Source organism: Zonotrichia leucophrys, chromosome Z (assembly GCF_028769735.1).
Source record: "Zonotrichia leucophrys gambelii isolate GWCS_2022_RI chromosome Z, RI_Zleu_2.0, whole genome shotgun sequence".
Taxonomy (NCBI): Eukaryota; Metazoa; Chordata; class Aves; order Passeriformes; family Passerellidae; genus Zonotrichia; species Zonotrichia leucophrys.
Genome location: NC_088200.1, coordinates 64463321 through 64482834, shown reverse-complemented (window position 1 = coordinate 64482834; position 19514 = coordinate 64463321). Strand labels below are relative to the sequence as shown.

The window sequence follows — 19514 nt, the reverse complement described above, 5'->3', positions numbered from 1 at the left end:
AATGTTTTCCACTCAACAAAATATTTTGAGGAAATAGATACTCCACAACGAAAGAAATTTTCTAATGCAGTTCATTCACTTATATTTTTTTGGTTGTTCTAAGCAAATAACCTAGAAGAAAATGAGTATAAGCTATCCTTTCACTCAGTTTAATTCTTGAAAGAGTAACTGCCATGCTTAGTTCCTGCAACGAAGACAAAATATTCCTCAATTAATTGTAAAAAACTAAAATCAAAATACTCATGTTTAAAGTTTGAGGATCTCTTACCCTCATCTTTCAATAATCAACTGGACAAAATACACTAATTAACAGTTAAATAAATGAATAATTTTCACTTAAAGAAAGTATTGCAACATGTATGTATCATTTTAATATATTAAGTATCAGTTTTGTAAGATGGGAGAGGACTAAATATGTATTATATATTTTAAAAAAACATTGGTCTACAATGCCTTACTCCAACTTCATACCTGTCTAATCACACCAGCCTAAAACCAGAGGAAACCATTAATTCTTCTCTCTAAAATTTGCAGCTGGAGGTCCAATTCCACTTTTCATCAGCAAACACAGCACTCCAGAATCAAAAATCAAAATAAGACATGAAAATTTTTGCCTGCTGTGGTGATAGAAATCATTTAGGAATGATTTAAGGGTGACAAAACATGCCTGATTATTCACTCCTTCAAAAATTCTCTCCATCTCAAGAAAAGAATATTACTGCAGAGGAGACAGCAGCAGGATGTAGCCAAAAGTGTACTCAATATAACAAATGAATATTAAAACAGAAAAAAAGGGGCAAATTTTTAAGAGAAGGCAATGATTGACAGGCAAAATTTGCCAATCATCACAGGTAGGGTCTTCATCACAGAAATAATCTGTAATCAGGAAGAAAGTGTTTCCTTAAAGATAAGTCCCATATCAAACACATATTTTCTCCTGACGGGAAAATGAAGCATTGTGAGTGTGGGAAATGACTGCACAAACACGCTGATTTCTACTCTCCATTGTGCTACTGACATCAGTTGAACTCAGGAGGCATGAATATCACTGAAGACGTTCTGGATGCTGCACCTTCTTTTCAGCAGGTCTCTCTGTAACAATTGCTCCACAGGTGCAAGCCTACAGTGAAACAGCCGGATTTTCTATGGTTGCATGAAATTTCTGACTGAAGTCCGTTACCACATTTTTAACAGCCATAGTAAAAGACTTCTATTTTTTAATAGAAAATAGGAAATAAAGTATTCAGTAGTTAAAAAACTGGCCCTCTACTGGACAAACATATTCAACTTCAATAAAATTCAGCATCCCCATTTCATAAATAGGTTACTGAGGCATTTTGTACTTTCAGTGATAAGTTTCAGAGATAAGTTTCTCTTTCATGAAAAGTTTAAAATTTGTAGCATTAATATTTTACCTGTATATATCAATTACAAAATGAGCGACTAGCATCTTCAGCTGACAGTATTACACTTCAAAATAAACACAAGAGCAGTCCCCATAAAAATGGTATGTATCTGTCAACAAAACCATGGGTACAACTACTCAGCCACACAACAGATTCACTACAATAAGTTGAAGATTTTTATAAACTACAAGTCTCTATTTACAGTCAGTCACAACACATATGCACAGCCAGGTTAAGCAGAAGTGGCATAGTCAACTCAGGGACTCATACTACATTTTTAAGGCTGGACTTTGAAACTTTATTGATATTCTTGCAATCTTTCTCAGTCATGAAGACAAAAGGAAGTAAGAATCACTGGATGGATCCTATCTACCTAGACACAATACCTGAATGCAGTGTTAAACCAGATTCTGCCCTAATCTTGTCAATATTGTGAGACCATCAGCAAAGTAGACAAAAATAAAAGTAGCTGTAGTATAAAGGCAAGGAAAGAGTTGGATTGGGCTAGGCCAACAGAGTGAATTCACAGAATCAAGTAAATATTGATCAAATGAAGCACAGTTCTCAGGGGGGAAGAAAAGTATCTTGGCCTCAAAGGAAGCACTGTTATGATCAAGAGACTGAAAGCAATTTAGGTCAAAGACTCTGTCAAGTGATTAAACCAAGCAAGTGAGATAGAGGCACTGAATGTGAAGAATCTTCACTAATGTGAACAAACACAATGTTTGCCGCGCAACTCTTGAACCCCCAAAGAACATCAGTAACTTCAGAAGACAGCAAAAAAAATTAAAATGAAGAGCAGTAAGCTTTTTAGCTCTGTAAACTGTTAGTTTCAGCTTGTAAATAATGTTAGAAAAAGCAACAGGAGCAGAAGAAAGAGCTAGTACCTCACCTCTCAGAGAAGATATTAAGAGCATATTAAAAATAGAAGAGACTAGGATTTAACTCTAAAAAGAAAAAATGCACAAATTATGCACCTAAATCCATCTTATCAGCAAATATTTAAGTTTGGCTAGATTACTTATCCGAAACTAGCTGGAGATTTCTTTCTTCTGATTTTCCATTTTTGTCTTCAAGGATAAAATTATTTTTTTCTTCAGCAAATATTACTTAGCATGTATACCAAGAAAAGTGGTATTTTCAGACCTCCTTGTTCAATATTCAACTCAATCTCCCTCACCTCTTTAACCTAGGAAATCAGAAAAAAGACACATTCCAAAAAAGAACCAGTATGCTTCAAAAGGAAGGATACAAAAGAAATAATATGACATGACATTGGTAGAGTAAAACTAGTGCTAAGCTGCAACAACTTTTGAGTTTCCCCTAAGTGAAGTTACTGCAAGTTTTCATCTTTCACTGATAAACAGCAAGCTTGAAACAGAAAGAGACTCTATGACAAACATTAGAATCTGCATTCCAATTTCAAAAACCGTAGCATTTAGTGCAAAAGGCAAACATGCTGTTCTGCTCCGTCTATGGCAAATTTGTGGGCACAGCTGCAGTAAAAATGTACACCAGTCTATGACCATTTCTATCAAGTCATGGCTGACTGGTGTTTTTACCTAGCAGAAAATATAAGATCCAATGGAGGAAAGATTAAGTTGGATAGTTTTTAATTAGAGATAAGGCAAACATTTTTAGTAATCATTAAAAAACCCTCAGAAGCTACCTGTCATTTCAAGCCTTGAAAACACAACCAGACTCCTGTTCCAAAACCTCTTTTATATACTGATGAAAAATTATGGTTTGTATTGTACAGGAAGTTCCACAAGACAAGGACAATACTCATTTTATAACCTCTTAAAATGCTATTTTGCATGTAGGAACAGAACAAAACCTACAGATCTTCCTAAACATTCTCAAAACGTACATTCTTCCAACCTTCATAATTTACACTTTCTTGGCAGAAGAGGGCATGGATAGGAAGCAACTCATTAAAAAAACCATAAGAAGTAGTATCTAAAAACTGTAAACAATTAAAATTCCTACTAACAAAGCTGAGTGAGTGAAACACTAAGACTCACTTGTGCTGTAGCGGGTGATTAAAATAATCTCATTAAGTATAAAGTTGTGGTTTTACTTTGTATTTCATCATTTGCAGTCTCTTTGTGAGTGCACTGGCATCACATAATGCAAGCTGATTCACAATTCACTGTGACAACACCCGTAGCTACAACACTGTTTTTGTGACCTCAGCTTGTCACTGTAAGAACAATTAGTAAATCAGATACCAACAAGAAACTGTAAAATTATTTCTTATCATTCGAGCTGTATTCCTCCTTATTTTGCATTCTTCTAGTATCAGAAAAAAAACTACATAATACATACACAGCACACCAATTCTCTTCTTTTTTTTTTTTTGGCATAACCACAGTATGCATGTGTTTCAGAGTATTTCTGTAGATGTGCCAGCATTTAGCAGAGGAAATTCAGCACATTAACATTACATATACACCCATTAGCAAGAAGGCCAGTTTCTGAGAAAATTACTTTCAGAGTTTTCCCCATATGGCTTCAAATAGGCACTCAAGAAACAGAACTGACAGCTCTGTCAAGAATTTTAGGTACATAATTTCACTAGTTGCATTCCCACGCATCATTATATTAAGCAATGCTGTCTGAAAGCTATAAAAAACTCCTCTTGCTTGGCAACACAGGACTTTTATCTTTTTCTTTATAGATACTTTAACGATACCCTGAATAGTTTTCCAAAACTAGAAAGCAATAAAGCACTCAGCTTGATCTGCCTTTAAAACAAAGATTTTCGCAGAATACCAAAACACATACAGAGAACAGAATATTAGGGGGAGGAGAAGTGGAGAAAAGCAACAAAACTGATGTAAAACTGCCATGAGAATTCATAGTGAACCATATCAAAAATCCAGCTCTTCTTTGCAGGGAGAAAAAATACATTTTCATCTGATCAGTGTGCCCTCATTTCTAAAGTTGTACATTACCAAGAAAAGACTTATAAAGTGGATCAGTTTAATATCAAACTATTATTACCAGCCTATCATTTTAAAGGCCAGATTAAGAATGCGTTCAAAGAAAAACAATATACAAATACCATGATTTTAATAGACTAGGATTGTATTATCCTCAGCAGAAATCATCTAATAAAGGCACTGCCATATGAGTAAGGACCAAAAAACCAACTAATGCAACAGCAGATTATACATAATTAATAACTTAGTGCAGCTGAAGACTGCCAATAATTCAGCAAAAAAAAATCAAAAGATGAAGTGAGAAGCAGTATTAAACAGTACAGCTTTATTTTAATTCCACAGTTTTTTTAATTCCTCAAGTCAATAACATCCCTATCAACTAAACAGTCTGCACACAAAATTTCAAAAACCTCTGCCCAAAAAGAATGTTTTTTTCTCAAACTATTAGAAATAGTGTTTAATATGCCCCAGAAAACTTCACCTAATGAGTATTCTAGGAAATACTTGTTCTGCTGCTCTAATAAACACAATTTGACTTGCCATCCTAATGAAGGTATCTCTTGCTCAGAACTAACAGACCTAGAACTCAGAATGCTACTTTTTAACAATTTGTAGTTTGCAGGCAAGAAAAGAATTTGATTTAAGAGAAATAGCACATCAATAAAGAAATAGCACATCAATAAAGAAAAATTATGAAATTATTTCGCATAATAACTAGTGGTTAGGCCATAATAACTGGCCTACTCTCAAAAATGTCAAATCTTTTGCTCTATTATGAAACAACAAACTTGGTCACTCAGTTACCCACTAGTTTTTGACCATAAGCTAATCAATCACACAGGTTCCAATGTTCTCTTAATATGTAAATCATATCCCTAATAAAAAAAAAAATTAAACTGTCTGCCATTTTTTATTGTTTTGAAACAGAAATGGATTACAGCCCAGTCCTTCTTGTGCACATGCCAGAAAATACTGTACTGTCAGCATTTCAATACTACTGAAACAGACAACCTCTAAGTACCATGTGTCAGGAAAGACTTAGAATTATTTTGCCATGCAGATTTTAGTAAAACACAATATAAAATTCCAAACAGATCTTAGTTATTTCATAAACTCTGTCTTGTGAATGTGTGCAGGGACACTGTTGGAATGGAACAGAGCTATTCAGACCTCAGTAATGTTAACCATGATCCTGATTTTGCATTTGGATCCACACAAGCAAACCCTTTACACACCCACTAAAGCTTCCAACAAAGAAAATTCAGAGTTATGAATGTGGAGGAAGCAGATGGTAACCAAAAGTACAAAAGAATTACATGTGAACTAAATTCTGAATTCATATGTAGTGCTGCACATCACCTAAACAGGTCAGCAACAGTCCATACCAAATATGCAATGCTAACCAAAAAGCTGGTATGTAATTTTAAAAGAACATGAAAGAGAAAAGAAAAACTAACCAACAACTAGCATTCATAAACTCATAGAATGGTTTGGATTGGAACAGATCTCTGAAAATCAACTAGTCCAACTTCTCCACAATGGGCTGGGAACATGTTGATCACTAGATCATGTTGATCAATGCCCCATCCAATCTTCTGAACATTTGCAATGACAGGGCACCCACAATCTCTCTGGGCAACCTGCTCCAGTGTCTCATCACCCTCATCAAGAACTTCTCCCTTAAATCCAGTCTAAATCCATAATCCTTCCATTTAAAACCATTGCCCCTTGTTCTGCCACTACATGCCCTGGTCAAATGTCTCTCTCCATCTTTCTTGTAAACCCCCTTTAAGTACTGAATAGCTACAACAATGTTTCTCTGGAGTCTTCTCTTCTGCAGGCGGGACAACTCCTACTGTCTCAATCTGCCTTCACAGCAAAGGTCTTCCTGCCTTTGAATCACTTCAATGGGCCTATGGACCCATTTCAACAGATCTGAGTCTGTCTCGTGCTGGGGGCCCCTTAGCCAGCCCTTCATGCAATATTCCAGGTGAGGTCTGAGAAGAGCTGAGAGGAGGGGTCGGTACACCAAAGTTGTGTTGCTATCCAGAGGGACTTGGGCAGGCTGGAGATACCGTCTGACAGGAACCTCATGAAGTTCAACAGAGGAAGTGAAATGTCCTGCACTGGAGGGGACAAGCACCAGTACAAGCTGGATGCTGTCCATCCAGAAGAAAGCCTTGTGAAAAAGAACCTGAGCCTCCTGGTGGACACCAAGTCAATCGTGAGCCATCCTGGGCTGCTCCAGGAGAAGTACTGCCCACAGGCTGAGGAAAATTATCCTTCCCCTGTACTCATCAATGTGAGGCGTCACGTGGAGCAGCATAATCAGTGCTGGGCTCCACAGTATAAGAGTCTCATAGATACTGTAATGATACAGCAAAGGCCACCAAGATGATGAAAGGATAGGAAGGGCAGGGAAAGGACAGGGAAGGGCTCCTCACATATGAGAGCAAGCCACAAGAGAGCTTTTTAATTCCTTACGTGAAGAAAAGCTATGTAAATTGGGAATTCATATATGGCCATGTATATAATTACCAATATAGAGGGCAAATATATAGGATCAATTATTTAATATGTTACACCTGTATTTACATGTTGAAGAGGATATTAATAATTGACTACACATCTCTTTCTACAAAGAATTTAACATAATCTCTAAATCAACATAAATACCTAAATTGTATATCATTGTAATCTAAAATCATGAATTTTAGATTGTATATTATTGTAATCAAAAAAGCAATCACCCTTGTCTAAATACTTGTCAGGATCAGAACTTTCTTCTAACTTCAGTTAAAGAGATGATGATGAACATTACAGAAAATGTGCTAATACAGCAATGTACAAGTTGGAGAATATTTTGCCCACTATTTTTCAAGGTACAGAAAGGTAATATAGAAAATACATGCAGATATGCAATTACACACAATATTGAAGGAAACAATGCAGTCACCTACTGCACTTGTAAGATATTACAAAGAGATTCAGAAGATTATAAGGACATGGCAAGTTTTTCTTCCATTACAATGCAATTTCAAAAGATATTTTACTTCTTGCTAGCAGAATTAATTCTTTATTCAGCAATTAGTTCTGTGAACCTAATCTTTAAGGAAAACTCTCACAAACTTCAAGTCTACAAGAGTAATACTTCAGAGACGTTCAAAACAAACTGAGAAAGCAAATTCAAGTTCCAACTCAAATTACACTTGAACTGAAACTCAACCTGTTATCTGAGCAAAAAGGTAGGAGAGAAAATGATGGTTTAAGCATATGTAGTGGCACACACCTCTATTTAAACCTGCTTTCACGCCAAAAAACAAGTAAATGTCACTACAATATTTTTGCAGTTGCTTACCTGCAAGTTCAATTAAAAAGACAGTTTAAAACTTCTTTATATGGGATGCAATATAGTAGGAAAACACCATTGCCCTAGCAGATGGTGTTGAAGTCAGAAAGAACCTCCAAAACTGCAACATACACCACAAACATCGCATGTTGCAGGGCTGACAAAACTTGAGACAAGTAACAGAGTAAGGTCATGCTCAAACCAGGTCACAGAAGGACCTTGGGTATGAATGGTACAAGCTGGAAATGAAAGAGGATGAAAGGTGTTTCTATTAGTTTCTCTGGCCTAGGAGCCAGCAGTAAAACATGTATTAATGCATAGTCTGCCTGAAGAAAATTTTGAAATACATCTGATTGGTAGGCTATATTCAGAATTGCCTTCCATCCTGCACATATACTCTGTATGTTGAAAAATTTACCTTATGACCTTTCATTTTTCACTTCAATTTCAAGGAGGTAAGTTTTCAAATTACTTACCTCCTTCAATGGGCAGTCATCCCTGCCTCTACACTTAGCATCCCACTGACCATTTAAACTTTGGGACTTGTACACTTGGCATTGGTAACATTATTTAAAAAAAAAAAAGAAACGTAAAATATCTTGCCGATTCCTTTTTTTTTTATTCTTTGTACAGTTATACTTTCAGTTGTTTACTCTGTTAGATTAATGAGTTATTATAATTTTGCATATCAGAATCCTAAAAGTTTTGTGTCTTAAATTACCCAGTTTTACAAAGGATCAAGTTTAAGTACTTTGAAAAAAAATCAACTGCGATGCAATTCAGTATCTTCAGTCTGTTCCACAGATACACCTCATCTTTTCAAAATTCTCAAAATGTGAATTTTACACCTAAGTGAAATTCTAGATTTATTTAGGAGCAAGCAAGCTGGTAAAAATTACATAATTATAGTTCTGTGTTTCATATATACTTAATTTATACAATTTATTTTCTATGTTTATATTACTCACCAAATCATAATATATTTTTAGCATTGCTTTATATCCCAACATGATATAAAGCAAGGCTAAAAATAAAGTAAGAATAACTGAGATATGTTCCACAATTCTTTCTAAAAATTTGATCCTGGCTGACACTGGTGTCTTCTATATACAATTCCTTATGCATTTGAAGGGTTATTATGAATCAACAAAATGATGTTATTATACCTTGTCATAGATACAGATGTCTATGTCTAAAGATACAAAACTTGCTGCAAGCTTTGAAAGTCTCATTAAATGCAACAGGCACACAGGAAGCAAGATTATATGCCATCATAAAAAAACACCGCAAAATTATAAGTATCTTGCAAAATTCACTACGCAACCAGCTTACGAAATTAAAAGATGGCAGGAGCTCAGATACAAGCACAGAGAATGACCAACCTGATGAGCTCAATCACCACAAATGCTCCTGAACACACTGTCCCCTGGGCATGTTGTAAAGTCTGCTCACAAACCCTATGCAGGTTGCTAATACTGCATATATAGCTGGGTTCCAGCAGTTACAGCAGCTCAGCTAACATGCAACACCTCTTCAAGACAACAGAATTCAACTGTCTCAGTTAAATTTATCTAGTACCTGTAAGTGACCTGGCTTGTCATTAACTTTGCACCTTAGTTTAAAACTCTTTGCTTTAAACTGAACTAATACAACTTCATTGTCTCTCAGAAGAAAAGCCACACACATTACCTTCTGAGGGGTCAAAACCCTCTGCCTGAACTTTTCAATCGTCTCTTGACCTGCAGCTGCCCATGCACTAGCAAATGCTTCGGCTTTGTCTTGATCCAGGTGAATGCTTTGCAGCTGCTGTTGCAGTGAAGCAGGCTTCAAATTGTGGTAGACTGCCTGTTAAAGGAAAAATAACTGCTGTTGCCAAGTGCTGTTCTACAGGTCATAGCAGATACGTCCTAGCACAAATGTCCACCATGTTCACACAAGATTTTTACTAGCAACTCTGCTAGGGGAACTATCTGCATACTTTTCATCTTAACCCTCTTACTTGCTAGATGGAAAACTGTAACTATCTCAAAATGCAGTGTAACAAATTATTCTTCTCAAGATAGACACACTACAAAAAAAATGTAGACACAAGTCAGATCTGAGTATATGTACAGATTTCCACTGTACGTAATCACAAAGCAGCTATCCGTGAAAAACAGATGGGTTTGAAGCCAATTGTGACCATCAAGAAAGGTGAACTTTTCCAAATTCATACTATTCAAGCAAAATTATACTACAAGGCAATATTCTGAAAAACCAAGAAGTTTGCCTAAACTGAATGGGTTAGATATTACTTCCCTATTAGGGTCAATTTTTTTGTGGAATGGTTCTTCACTTTCAAAACAGGATTGTGTCACCACCAGGTCAGGTTAAAAAAAGAAGCAACATACATGGGAAAAACTGTATGGTAGTCCTTTTATCTATAATACCTCCACAGACCAAAGTGCTGTTGAAACAGTTATTATCTGAGAAAACAAGCAGCCGCTCCAAGAAGCACAACTATCAGCAGGAAAACAAAGAATTCTCATCCAACATGTAGTCCATCTTGGATTCTTTTTTTGGGAAGACATTAATATTCTTCCCTCTTTTTTTTTTTTAAATGCATAAAAATCATGAAGAGAATTAACTGCTTTTTCTGCTCATCTTCAGTAATTATAATATAAATTAAGCAGTCTGAGAAATCAGGACAAGGTAATTCTGCTGTTTTGCTGAGATGAAAATTTAAAAAAATTCCAGTCTGGAGGTGACCTCAGGTTTTATTTTGATTTTTGGTGGATGGGAGCCATGAGGAGGATTATTTGTTTTATTTCTAATACAGTGGAATGTGTTAATTAAGCAAACTGATCATAAACTGACATGTGTAAGAAAGGACCATATTTAAATCCACCAAAAGACCATCATTATGCGTGCCCTCTGTACAAGACTCTACTTTCTATATTTACATTAAATGGGTAGATAACAACATAGGCTTAACAATTTTTAAAACAGTTACCATATTTACTGGGCAATACAACAGCTTCCCAGCTATAGCAGAGGTAGACCACAGAATCAGAAAACCTTCTCTGTTTACAAGGTGACTGCACCATGCTACACCATGCAGTCGCCCACTCCTCCAAATTCTTGAGCTACATTAGTTGTGCCTGTCCACCTCAGTACAGACTGCTTCTGTGCATGAAAATTTTCCATAACTGACTCCTAATGTAAGTTAAGCTGTGCTCAGTAATGTTATGTAGGATTTTCCTCACAAGAACTTAAAAATGCATGGCTGGCTCGATACGATGAATAAGAGAGAATACTATATCTCATAATTTTCAAGAGTTCCCTTGAACTGCAGACCTCACCTATATTATTTATCTTTATATTAGCTGAAAAATCACTGCACAAAGGAACTTAGTCCCATCCAAATCAGAAAGGCCTGAAACAAAAAGCAGTTAAATCATAACCCCAAAACATACAAAATATACTACAGATATATTTTCACTAATTCCTTTTTAACTTCACTATCCTATCTTTGAAATCTATAGCTGGATTAAAAAAATACATTTATTAATGCCTAATAGTGAAAACAAAATACCTGCTCCAAAATGAATGATATAGTTTCAAGAACCAGATGAAGATCCTGTTTTTCCAATGAAAAAGCTATTTGAAGTTTTTCTTCCTCCTCTTCACTGAAGGTACTTTCAGCCTGAAGCACAAAAATGGTTAGTCCTGACATTTCATTTAAGGACCAATTTATCAAAGGACCAATTTATTTAAGGACCATATTTATCAAAATCAAAACTTTCTCCTCATCTTTATAAACACAGCGGCTATCCAGTTGTTTCTAAACAGAAATCACAAAGCAGTTTGAATTCCTCTCACTGAAAATAAAAACTAAAAGCCTACAGAGTACCACACGATTATCTGACATACATCAGAAGAAAAAGCTTTCTCTTTGTACCTCATAGACACTACAGAAATATTATTCTTTCAATTATCAGATCATCTCCAGCAAACGTTTATAAATAAAAATAAGGCAAATACAAACTGCATTAGTTAAATCAAACCCCAGAAAACAGAAGGCAAAACTATAGTTAAGTTAGTTATGTATGCATCTTCCATTCTGGATACCCTTCTAAAAATCACCCATGCTGTTGCAAAGGAAATAAAGGCCTAATGCATATTTATTTTGAAAGTCAAATTTGAATCTATAGCCTACTGAGTTACTGAAGACAATTGAGAATCTGCTGTACTTTTAAAGTACAGCAATTGTATTTACTATACTACAGAAAATTAAATAGTAATTTAAGATCCAGATATTGCCTTCTTTTAAAACCCAATTACTAACAACGATATTTAGACCACTTAGCAATCCAAAATTGCAAAGCTAGACAAGCAAAACAATTTAGCTGTCCAAACAAAAAAATGAGGCAATTACACAAAACTTTCAATGATCACCATGTTTATAACAAGAGTATCAAAATGGAAACATTATTTGAATCATTAGTTGTTAAAAGGAAACACAGAGTTCCCAGTGTCTGCTTTGCTAAGGCAATGAAGTTCATTTCAAGCTTCCAGCAATTTAACTAGTTACTTAGGCACTTTAGAAAGTAAAACTATTCATGAGATTGAGTGGGCTGAATTACAATAACCACTTCAGCTCATGTAAATGACAATTAAAACTGTGAAGAGCTACTAAAATGCTATGGAGTAGTGAAAAAGAACAAAACAAACAAACAAAAAGCTGGTGATGCATTCCTGTTACCTAGCAGTTAATATCCATGCAAAACAGAGAAAACTCTCTGCAAGAACAGCGGCATTCAAGCTAGTGATGTTAATAGAAAAAAAAAAAAAAACAAACCAGCAGCTGAATGAAATTAGTCCTTACAGTCCCACACTTACAATCTTTAATATATTTGTATTTTTTTCCATGCTGCTCCTGTAATATTTTACCATTCAGCTTATATGCATATGTGTATAGAAAACAAATTCTGTGTTTCTTTTTATACTTTTTCTAAACACAAAGCAATGGAATAAACAAAATCTGACACCATAAGACAATGAAATTAACAAAATAACTTCTGGTGTAAGATTCATTTTTCAGTTTCCCCAGCAATATTTAGTACAAAGTTTAGAGTTAGCCTGCATTTGACATCTGACCACTGTGAAAAACTGACTTTCTTTCTCTGTTTTTATTTTATTTCTTTTGATTTCACAATCAATAATCGTCTTATGCAAAGATGACAGAAATATTCACTAAAAGCTCTGGATTTAATTTTTATCCTCAATTCCAGAGGTATTTTTAGTTGCTGGACATCCACAAATGCACACCCATTTAGTGTTTCCTTTGTGTTGTAAAACACAGAACATGTAACATTTTCTTAAGAAAGGATGTTCTTTGGTGGTTGATCTTTGCATACTTTTAAGCCTAATCAAGAAGATGAATTAACCCCTGAAACACAGAGCAGCTAACAAGCTCTGAGTGATGTGCACGATTCAGAAAGACAAAATACTTGATGGAAGAGTTGCCTTGCTAAGGTTTAGGGCCTGACATGCATCAGTGACCTCAGACCAAGGGGAAGGGTAACAAAACCTGGGAAGAAGGATGTACCACCAACAGCGAGCACAAATAAAGCAGAATTTATGGGCCTCCAGGACATTCGGCAGAACTCCCAAGATAAGGGAGAAACCGATAAAGCCAATTCAGCAACTGTGCTGAACTTAGCTCTGACTGGGTGAAAGGTAATTCCTGGGAGGAATCTGCAACCACTGGCTCACAGACCACAAACCCAAGAAGCTCACTGACTCAAGAGAAAAAAAAGAAAGAGTAGGCAGACTACTTCTTGGGAAGCAAGACAATAATTAACCAGTAGAAGACAGAATATTAACTAACAAGAATTATGTAACTTACTGCCAATGAAAACTAAAGCCTTTGTTTGCTAAGATGTATAAATGGTAAAAAGTTTGGATGCTTGGGGTGCTTGCCTTGGTGAATGCCACTGAAAATCGAGTCTGCACAGCTCTGAAATAAATAATCAATGTCTCGCTCGAGTGTGTAATCACTGGCTTTTTGCAAACCGGGTATCAAATCCGATTTTTGTAGACAACATTCATGAGGGCAGAGGAGGAGTTTCTGCAAAAGGCCAAGCAACTCGCGGCTCCTCAGACAGCGCTCTCGGAGGCAGCAGCACCTGGGGAAGGCGGGCTACAACAAGCATCACTCGTTCGCATGCCATTCACCTCCTCAGGCCATTTGTAACCGGCTTTTACTTCATCCTCCCGATACAGCTCTGAAGAACTAGTGATGAATGAAATCAAGATCGAAAATCCTTAGGAAGGAGCGGAGCGGGGCGGCGGTTGCGTTCAGGCTCCGCGGGCGCGCTTCCCAACCTCCGGCCAGGCCCAACCCCGCGTCCTCCCAGCACCGCCGAGCCCCCGCTCCCGCCCCGCCCCGCCCAGCGCCGCACGACCCCCAGCCGGCTCCCCGCCAACCTTCAGGTGCAGCTTCTGGAGAAGGCGGGAGAGGAGCCGCGGAAACCGGCCCGGGTCCACGGCGTTGAGCAGCGACACGGCCCTGCGGATGCTGGGAGGAGGGAGGGAGGGGTGTCAGAAAGGCCCTCACCCCGCTGCGCCCCGGCACCTTGGCGGTGCCTGCTCTGCTCCGCTCCGCCCCGCACGCCCCGCCCCGCACGGCCCAGCTCGGGCCAGGCCCGGCGGGAGAGGCGCCGCCGGAGCGCCGGTACCTGTCGCTCTCCGGCACGACGGGCGCCGCCATGGTTGTGCCACGGGCCCGCCTCCTACGGCGGCCTGGCGGGGCCAAGCGCTGCCGCGCCGCTCTCAGCGAAGGCAGCGCGGACCCAGAGAATCACGGGATGAGCTTGGTGGAGAAAGACATCTGGGATCGTCCTGTTCCAGCCCATCATCGGGCACCACCATGTCAGCTAGACTACAGCGCTGGAGTGTCACGTACAGTTTTTCCTTAAACACCCCAGGGACGGTGACTCTACCACCTCCCCGGGTAATCCATTCTAATGTTTAATCACAATTTCTGTGAAGAAATTCCTCCTCAGGTCCAGCCTTAACCTCGCCGGGCTCAGCCTGAGGCTGTGTCCTCTCGCCTCGTCGCCGGTAGCCCGGGCGAAGGTGCCGAGCCTCGCCGGGCGAGGGCTGCGGCTGAACCCCGGCGGGGACGGCTCCGAGCCGCCCTGGTGCCCGCAGCAGGCAGCGGGGACCAGTGCTCGTCCTTGAGGCTCATCCCTGAGCCCTCGCTGTTCAGCCCCTCAGGAACCACAGGGACATTTGTTCCCGTGTGGGAGTGCACCGTCAGCCCTAAAATACCTGTCATCACCATCCTGGTTTGTAGGCCTTGTTTGTAGCCTTGTCAAAGCAAGCTGCCGCCCTTGCAGCAACAGCGAGGTGTTCTGGAGGCCATAGAATCTACAGTTCCTGCCTTCCCCAAACAACCTGTGCCCAGGCAATGCTCCCAGAGTCCCATCCCATCCCACGCCACTGAACTCCCCTGCATAAGACACAGAGCACACCATGCCTTGTTTCAGGCCAAGTACAAGGTTCTCAAGCTACATTAACAGAACCATTAACTTTCAAGCGTTGAATTGAGTGTTTCTACTTCACTTGAATGTGTGAAAAATGTGTATTTTATGATTGGCTTTTCGCAACTATTAAAATGAATATTATAGGTGTTGTGTTAGAAAGTAATGCTTTATTAATTCTCTTAAGTACTGTAGTAACACTGCTAGTAACTTTAGGTTATAACAAAATGTTAAAATAGAAACTATGTTATGTAGGATACATTTTTTCTCTAAAGAAAGGACTCGCAGTGAAATAGCAGTCACAGGACACCTAAATCTTTCAGAGAACGGGAATTTATTGATCCATTATCAGGAGAAACAAACTTCTTCCCACCTAGCACAGCCAGGATGACACTGTTAGGCTTATGAGGAAGAAGTTGACAGAATCCTGTATTTGAATGGAATTTATGCATCATATATGAGGTGTATGAATATGCAACAGGCATATGGTTAATCCTTTGTTAATGAATGTCCTTTCTCGGGCTTATGCTGCCCAGAAAAAGGTACCCAGATGTCCATAATGCTTTGTTTCTATTGTCTCATATAATCCTAATTCAAATTGTCCAAATTATTATTACTCTAATTGTATTACTATTTTTATAATCATTTTATTACTATTAAACTTTTAAAATTTTAAAAACAAGTGATTGGCATTTTTCGCAAATGGATCTAATGTCTGTGAGTGAGACCTCTATTTTCCACCAGGTTTCGCTGAAATTAAAAAACAGGATCAAAGACAATGGGATGAGCAAACAGAGGAACAAGCAGCATAACTGCATAAGCCTTGTTTTCCTAGGAAGCCAACTAAAAATATTAAAAATTTTTGAAGACTTCTTCAGGATGTAGCTGTAAAGGTTTATAATATGTGTCACGAAGGTAATGAATGGTAATAAATTATGGTAACCTGAAGAGACAGGTGGGAAAAGGTTGGAAATTTTTGAGAGTACTGTGGAGAAATGTTTTGTAAACATATATCCTGAAATCTTGCCTCTATTAACTCAAGGGAATTTTATCAGTAGGGTCAACTTCAATATGGTCACCATTGCAGCCAGAACATCTGAAAAGATAATTTCTGATTAAATAGACTTGGCCTTAAGAAGCAACTTTAGCAGAAAAAAAAAACCTGTGAAAGACATGGCCATATTCTAACAGGAGTCTGAAAGCAGAGAATTCCTGCCTGAGACTTAAAACACATTTGTACTCTATTCTGTCCTGGGAAATCCAAAATGTTATTGGATTCCATATCTATCTGTGCCCAAAATAGTTACTGACACTTTAAGGCCCAGCGCCACAGCCAGAAGCAGAACTGCGTGGCAGGTGTGGGTAGTGCCAATCCCTTTAAAATGTTGGAGCACCCAAGCCAAGAGCTCTTTATCCTCGTGGCCTTTGCTCAAGGTAGATGTTGTTCCAGGTGGGTTTTTCTGGGCTCACAACAGTAGCAACCCAAAAAGCTGCATTTTACAATAAGAACCCGTTTCAGAGTGAATTTCACAAAGCCTGTCAACTGTGCAAAGCTTGAGCCAGTCAGGGTCGGGCCACCCACACGTCAGTGCTGGGACCCTGGTTGTTCCCTGCTGCTCCCGCCCCACACAGCGACGGCTCAGGAGCAGCAGCACCAATGCCAGCGGAGCCCAGTGTGTGACAGGAGACAGAGGGACAGCAGCACCAGCACCCAGCGAGCCAGAGCCGACTCTGTGGGGCCAGAGGGACTCCAGCAATGCCCACGATTTCTGTCTGCCACCAGATCTGCTTTGTAAGCTCCTGCCTTCCCAGGACAGGTTTGCCACCAGCTTCCCTTCTTTCAAACCACATTGCCAGCTGGGGGGTCCACCATCCTGGAGGGGCGGTCACTCCACCAGTTTTAAATTTCTCTTTTTTCCGGGAGGGCCAATGACATTTAGCAATTTTGTATCTAATGGTGATTCACTGTTATTTTTTGCCCGTCGCTGTTTCGCGTGTTAGGAAAACTCATATTCATTTCTCCTTATGGTGTAAATAGACTGGTTAAAACTATAAGGTGAGGTAATTCATTTCAGATTGTACACTTTTTAAATTGTCTTAAACTGAGACAAACTTATACCAGAAGGTGGACCCACAGTCACTGTTATGAATGGCCATTACGTTTTTCAAGCTATTGTTCTGGGACGAAATACAGTAATATTCAACTATTCATCTGGTTTTCTGCGCTCTTATAAAACACACAAAAAATGCAATATTCTTGCAAGAAATTTACATGACTAGAAAAGAAAAATGAGTGTTTTGCTCCACACTGAAAAAAACTCAACAAATCTTTTTGTTCTAGGAAATCTCCCCTGAGAGCAGAATTTTATAAAGTTTGTTCAGGCAAAATGAGCAAGAGCAACTGGAAGTCTAAACAATTGCTTATTATTTCACAAAGTTACAGTTGATACGTATGTTGGATGCACTGCTCTGATGTGCTGCCAATTCTGTAGTATTACAACTTGGACCTATTTTAAGGTGTTTTCTTTCACACTTTGCTGCATCAAAAGAATATTTAAAATGGATAATCAGGAGAATGAACATTAAGAATTCAACTGGGCAACCTGCTCCACCTGGACTTGCTTGACACAGGAGGTTGGACTTGTGGGCCCTGGAGGCGTCTTCTACCCTGTATGATTCTGTGTTCAGACCCTCACTGAAGAAACACAGGAAAGAGAGATTAGAAACAATAAATAATGAAGCTCACTTGACAAGGTGCTGTCAAATGCACTATTACACAACTTTTTGTCCTAATACCTTTTCTGATACTAAGTAAGAATTGTAAACAGTTGTGATTTCTCAAACATCCATTCATCTGTTATTGGTTTGCACTTGCACCCATGTCATGAATGAGTGTTTTAAAATTGTTTAAAGAATCAGTGGCAAAAGTATCAGTAAAAACAGGTTTAATATAATAGATTCTATAGGCCCTCTCTACTACTTACCAGATGGTCAAGGCACACCGAGGATAGAAAGAGGAAGGATAAAGGGGAATACAGCCTAAAGGCTCAACAGCACTTAATTTAATAGCATTTAGAACTTCAATTCAATTGAAACTAGTACTTCAATTCAACAGCATTTAACTTAACTTGTAACTTAAGTTAAACAATTTAAGCAGTTATAAATCTAGGAGAGCAGCATTTCTCCCACATTTGGTATAGCACATGCACACTTGTATGCACGCAGACAAAAAGAGTGTGTGCTCTCTAGCAGGACAGCCCCCAGCCTGTGCGGCTTCTTGGGGTTCTTCCTCCCCGCATGCAGAACTCTACACTTTGCCCTCCTTGAACCTTGTTAGGTTTCTCTCTGCCCAGCTCTCCAGCTCATCTCCAGCTCATGCACTGAAGGTCAGCACAGCCTTCAGGTGTTTTGTATCATCACCAAACTTGCTGTGGGTGCATTCGGTCTCTTCATCCAGGTCATGGACAAACAGGCTGAGTAAGACTGCTTGTAAAACTGTGAGTAAGACTGAGTAAAACCCAGTACTGATCCCTAAGGAATTCTACTGACTACAGGCCTCTACCTGGATTCTGCTCTGCTTGTCATGATCCTCTGAGCTCTGACATTCAGCTAGTTCTTGATCCATCTCACTGTCCAGTCATTTAACCCACATTTCCCAAGCTTAACTACAGCGATGCTGTGGGACACAATGTCTACCTGAGATGAAGTTGAGGTAGACAACATCCACTGCTCTCCCCTCATCACCCCATCCTGCCATGCCAACTCAAAAGAGTTGTAGCAACTGTAATGCATTTGGTGCAAATGTGTATTTAAGGATATTTGAATATTTATTCAGAAAGGATTGGTCTATGTTTCTTTAGTCCATCTCTTTTGGTTTTTTTGCCCTAAAGTAGTGAGTCAAATCTGTATTCTACCAGAGTATGGGATGGATATAGACAAAGTTCAATTGTGCTCTTATAGAAGGTCTTTAAAAGGATAATGAAAATAGTCTCGGAAAGAATTAAAAAATGTATCTTTCTTTTTTCTGTTCTCTCTTTCTTTCTTTTTTTTTTTTTTTGCTTTTTTTTTTTTTTTCTTTAATGATGCAGTGGGATTGAGTGGCACTTTGCCATATGCAGAAGTTCATTTTAAACCAGCAGGAACTGTTTAGTGGTCTTGTAACTGAAATATGTAGACTTTCTGGAACCACAGCTCTGACTTTTCCCAGGACTGACTGTTCCTCACTCTTTTAAAGCACTGAAGGTGCTGAATACCTTGTTGTTTACTTAAGTTATCCAGTTTTAAG

The 19514-nt window shown here is 38.6% G+C and overlaps 1 protein-coding gene across 2 annotated transcripts in view; it reads right to left on the bottom strand.

Moving 5' to 3' along the window:
• The window catches only part of COMMD10 (COMM domain containing 10), a 101578-nt gene extending 87050 nt beyond the window's left edge, over positions 1–14528 (bottom strand). For both annotated transcript variants that reach the window (XM_064736357.1, XM_064736358.1), the window contains exons 1-4: positions 14423–14528; positions 14172–14262; positions 11275–11385; positions 9390–9545 (exon numbers count right to left, since the gene is read on the bottom strand). In XM_064736357.1, the coding sequence (XP_064592427.1) occupies positions 9390–9545; positions 11275–11385; positions 14172–14262; positions 14423–14454 (390 nt within the window). In that variant the 5' untranslated portion in view covers positions 14455–14528. The remainder of the gene's footprint in view (positions 1–9389; positions 9546–11274; positions 11386–14171; positions 14263–14422) is intronic.
• Between the last annotated feature and the right edge of the window lie 4986 nt (positions 14529–19514).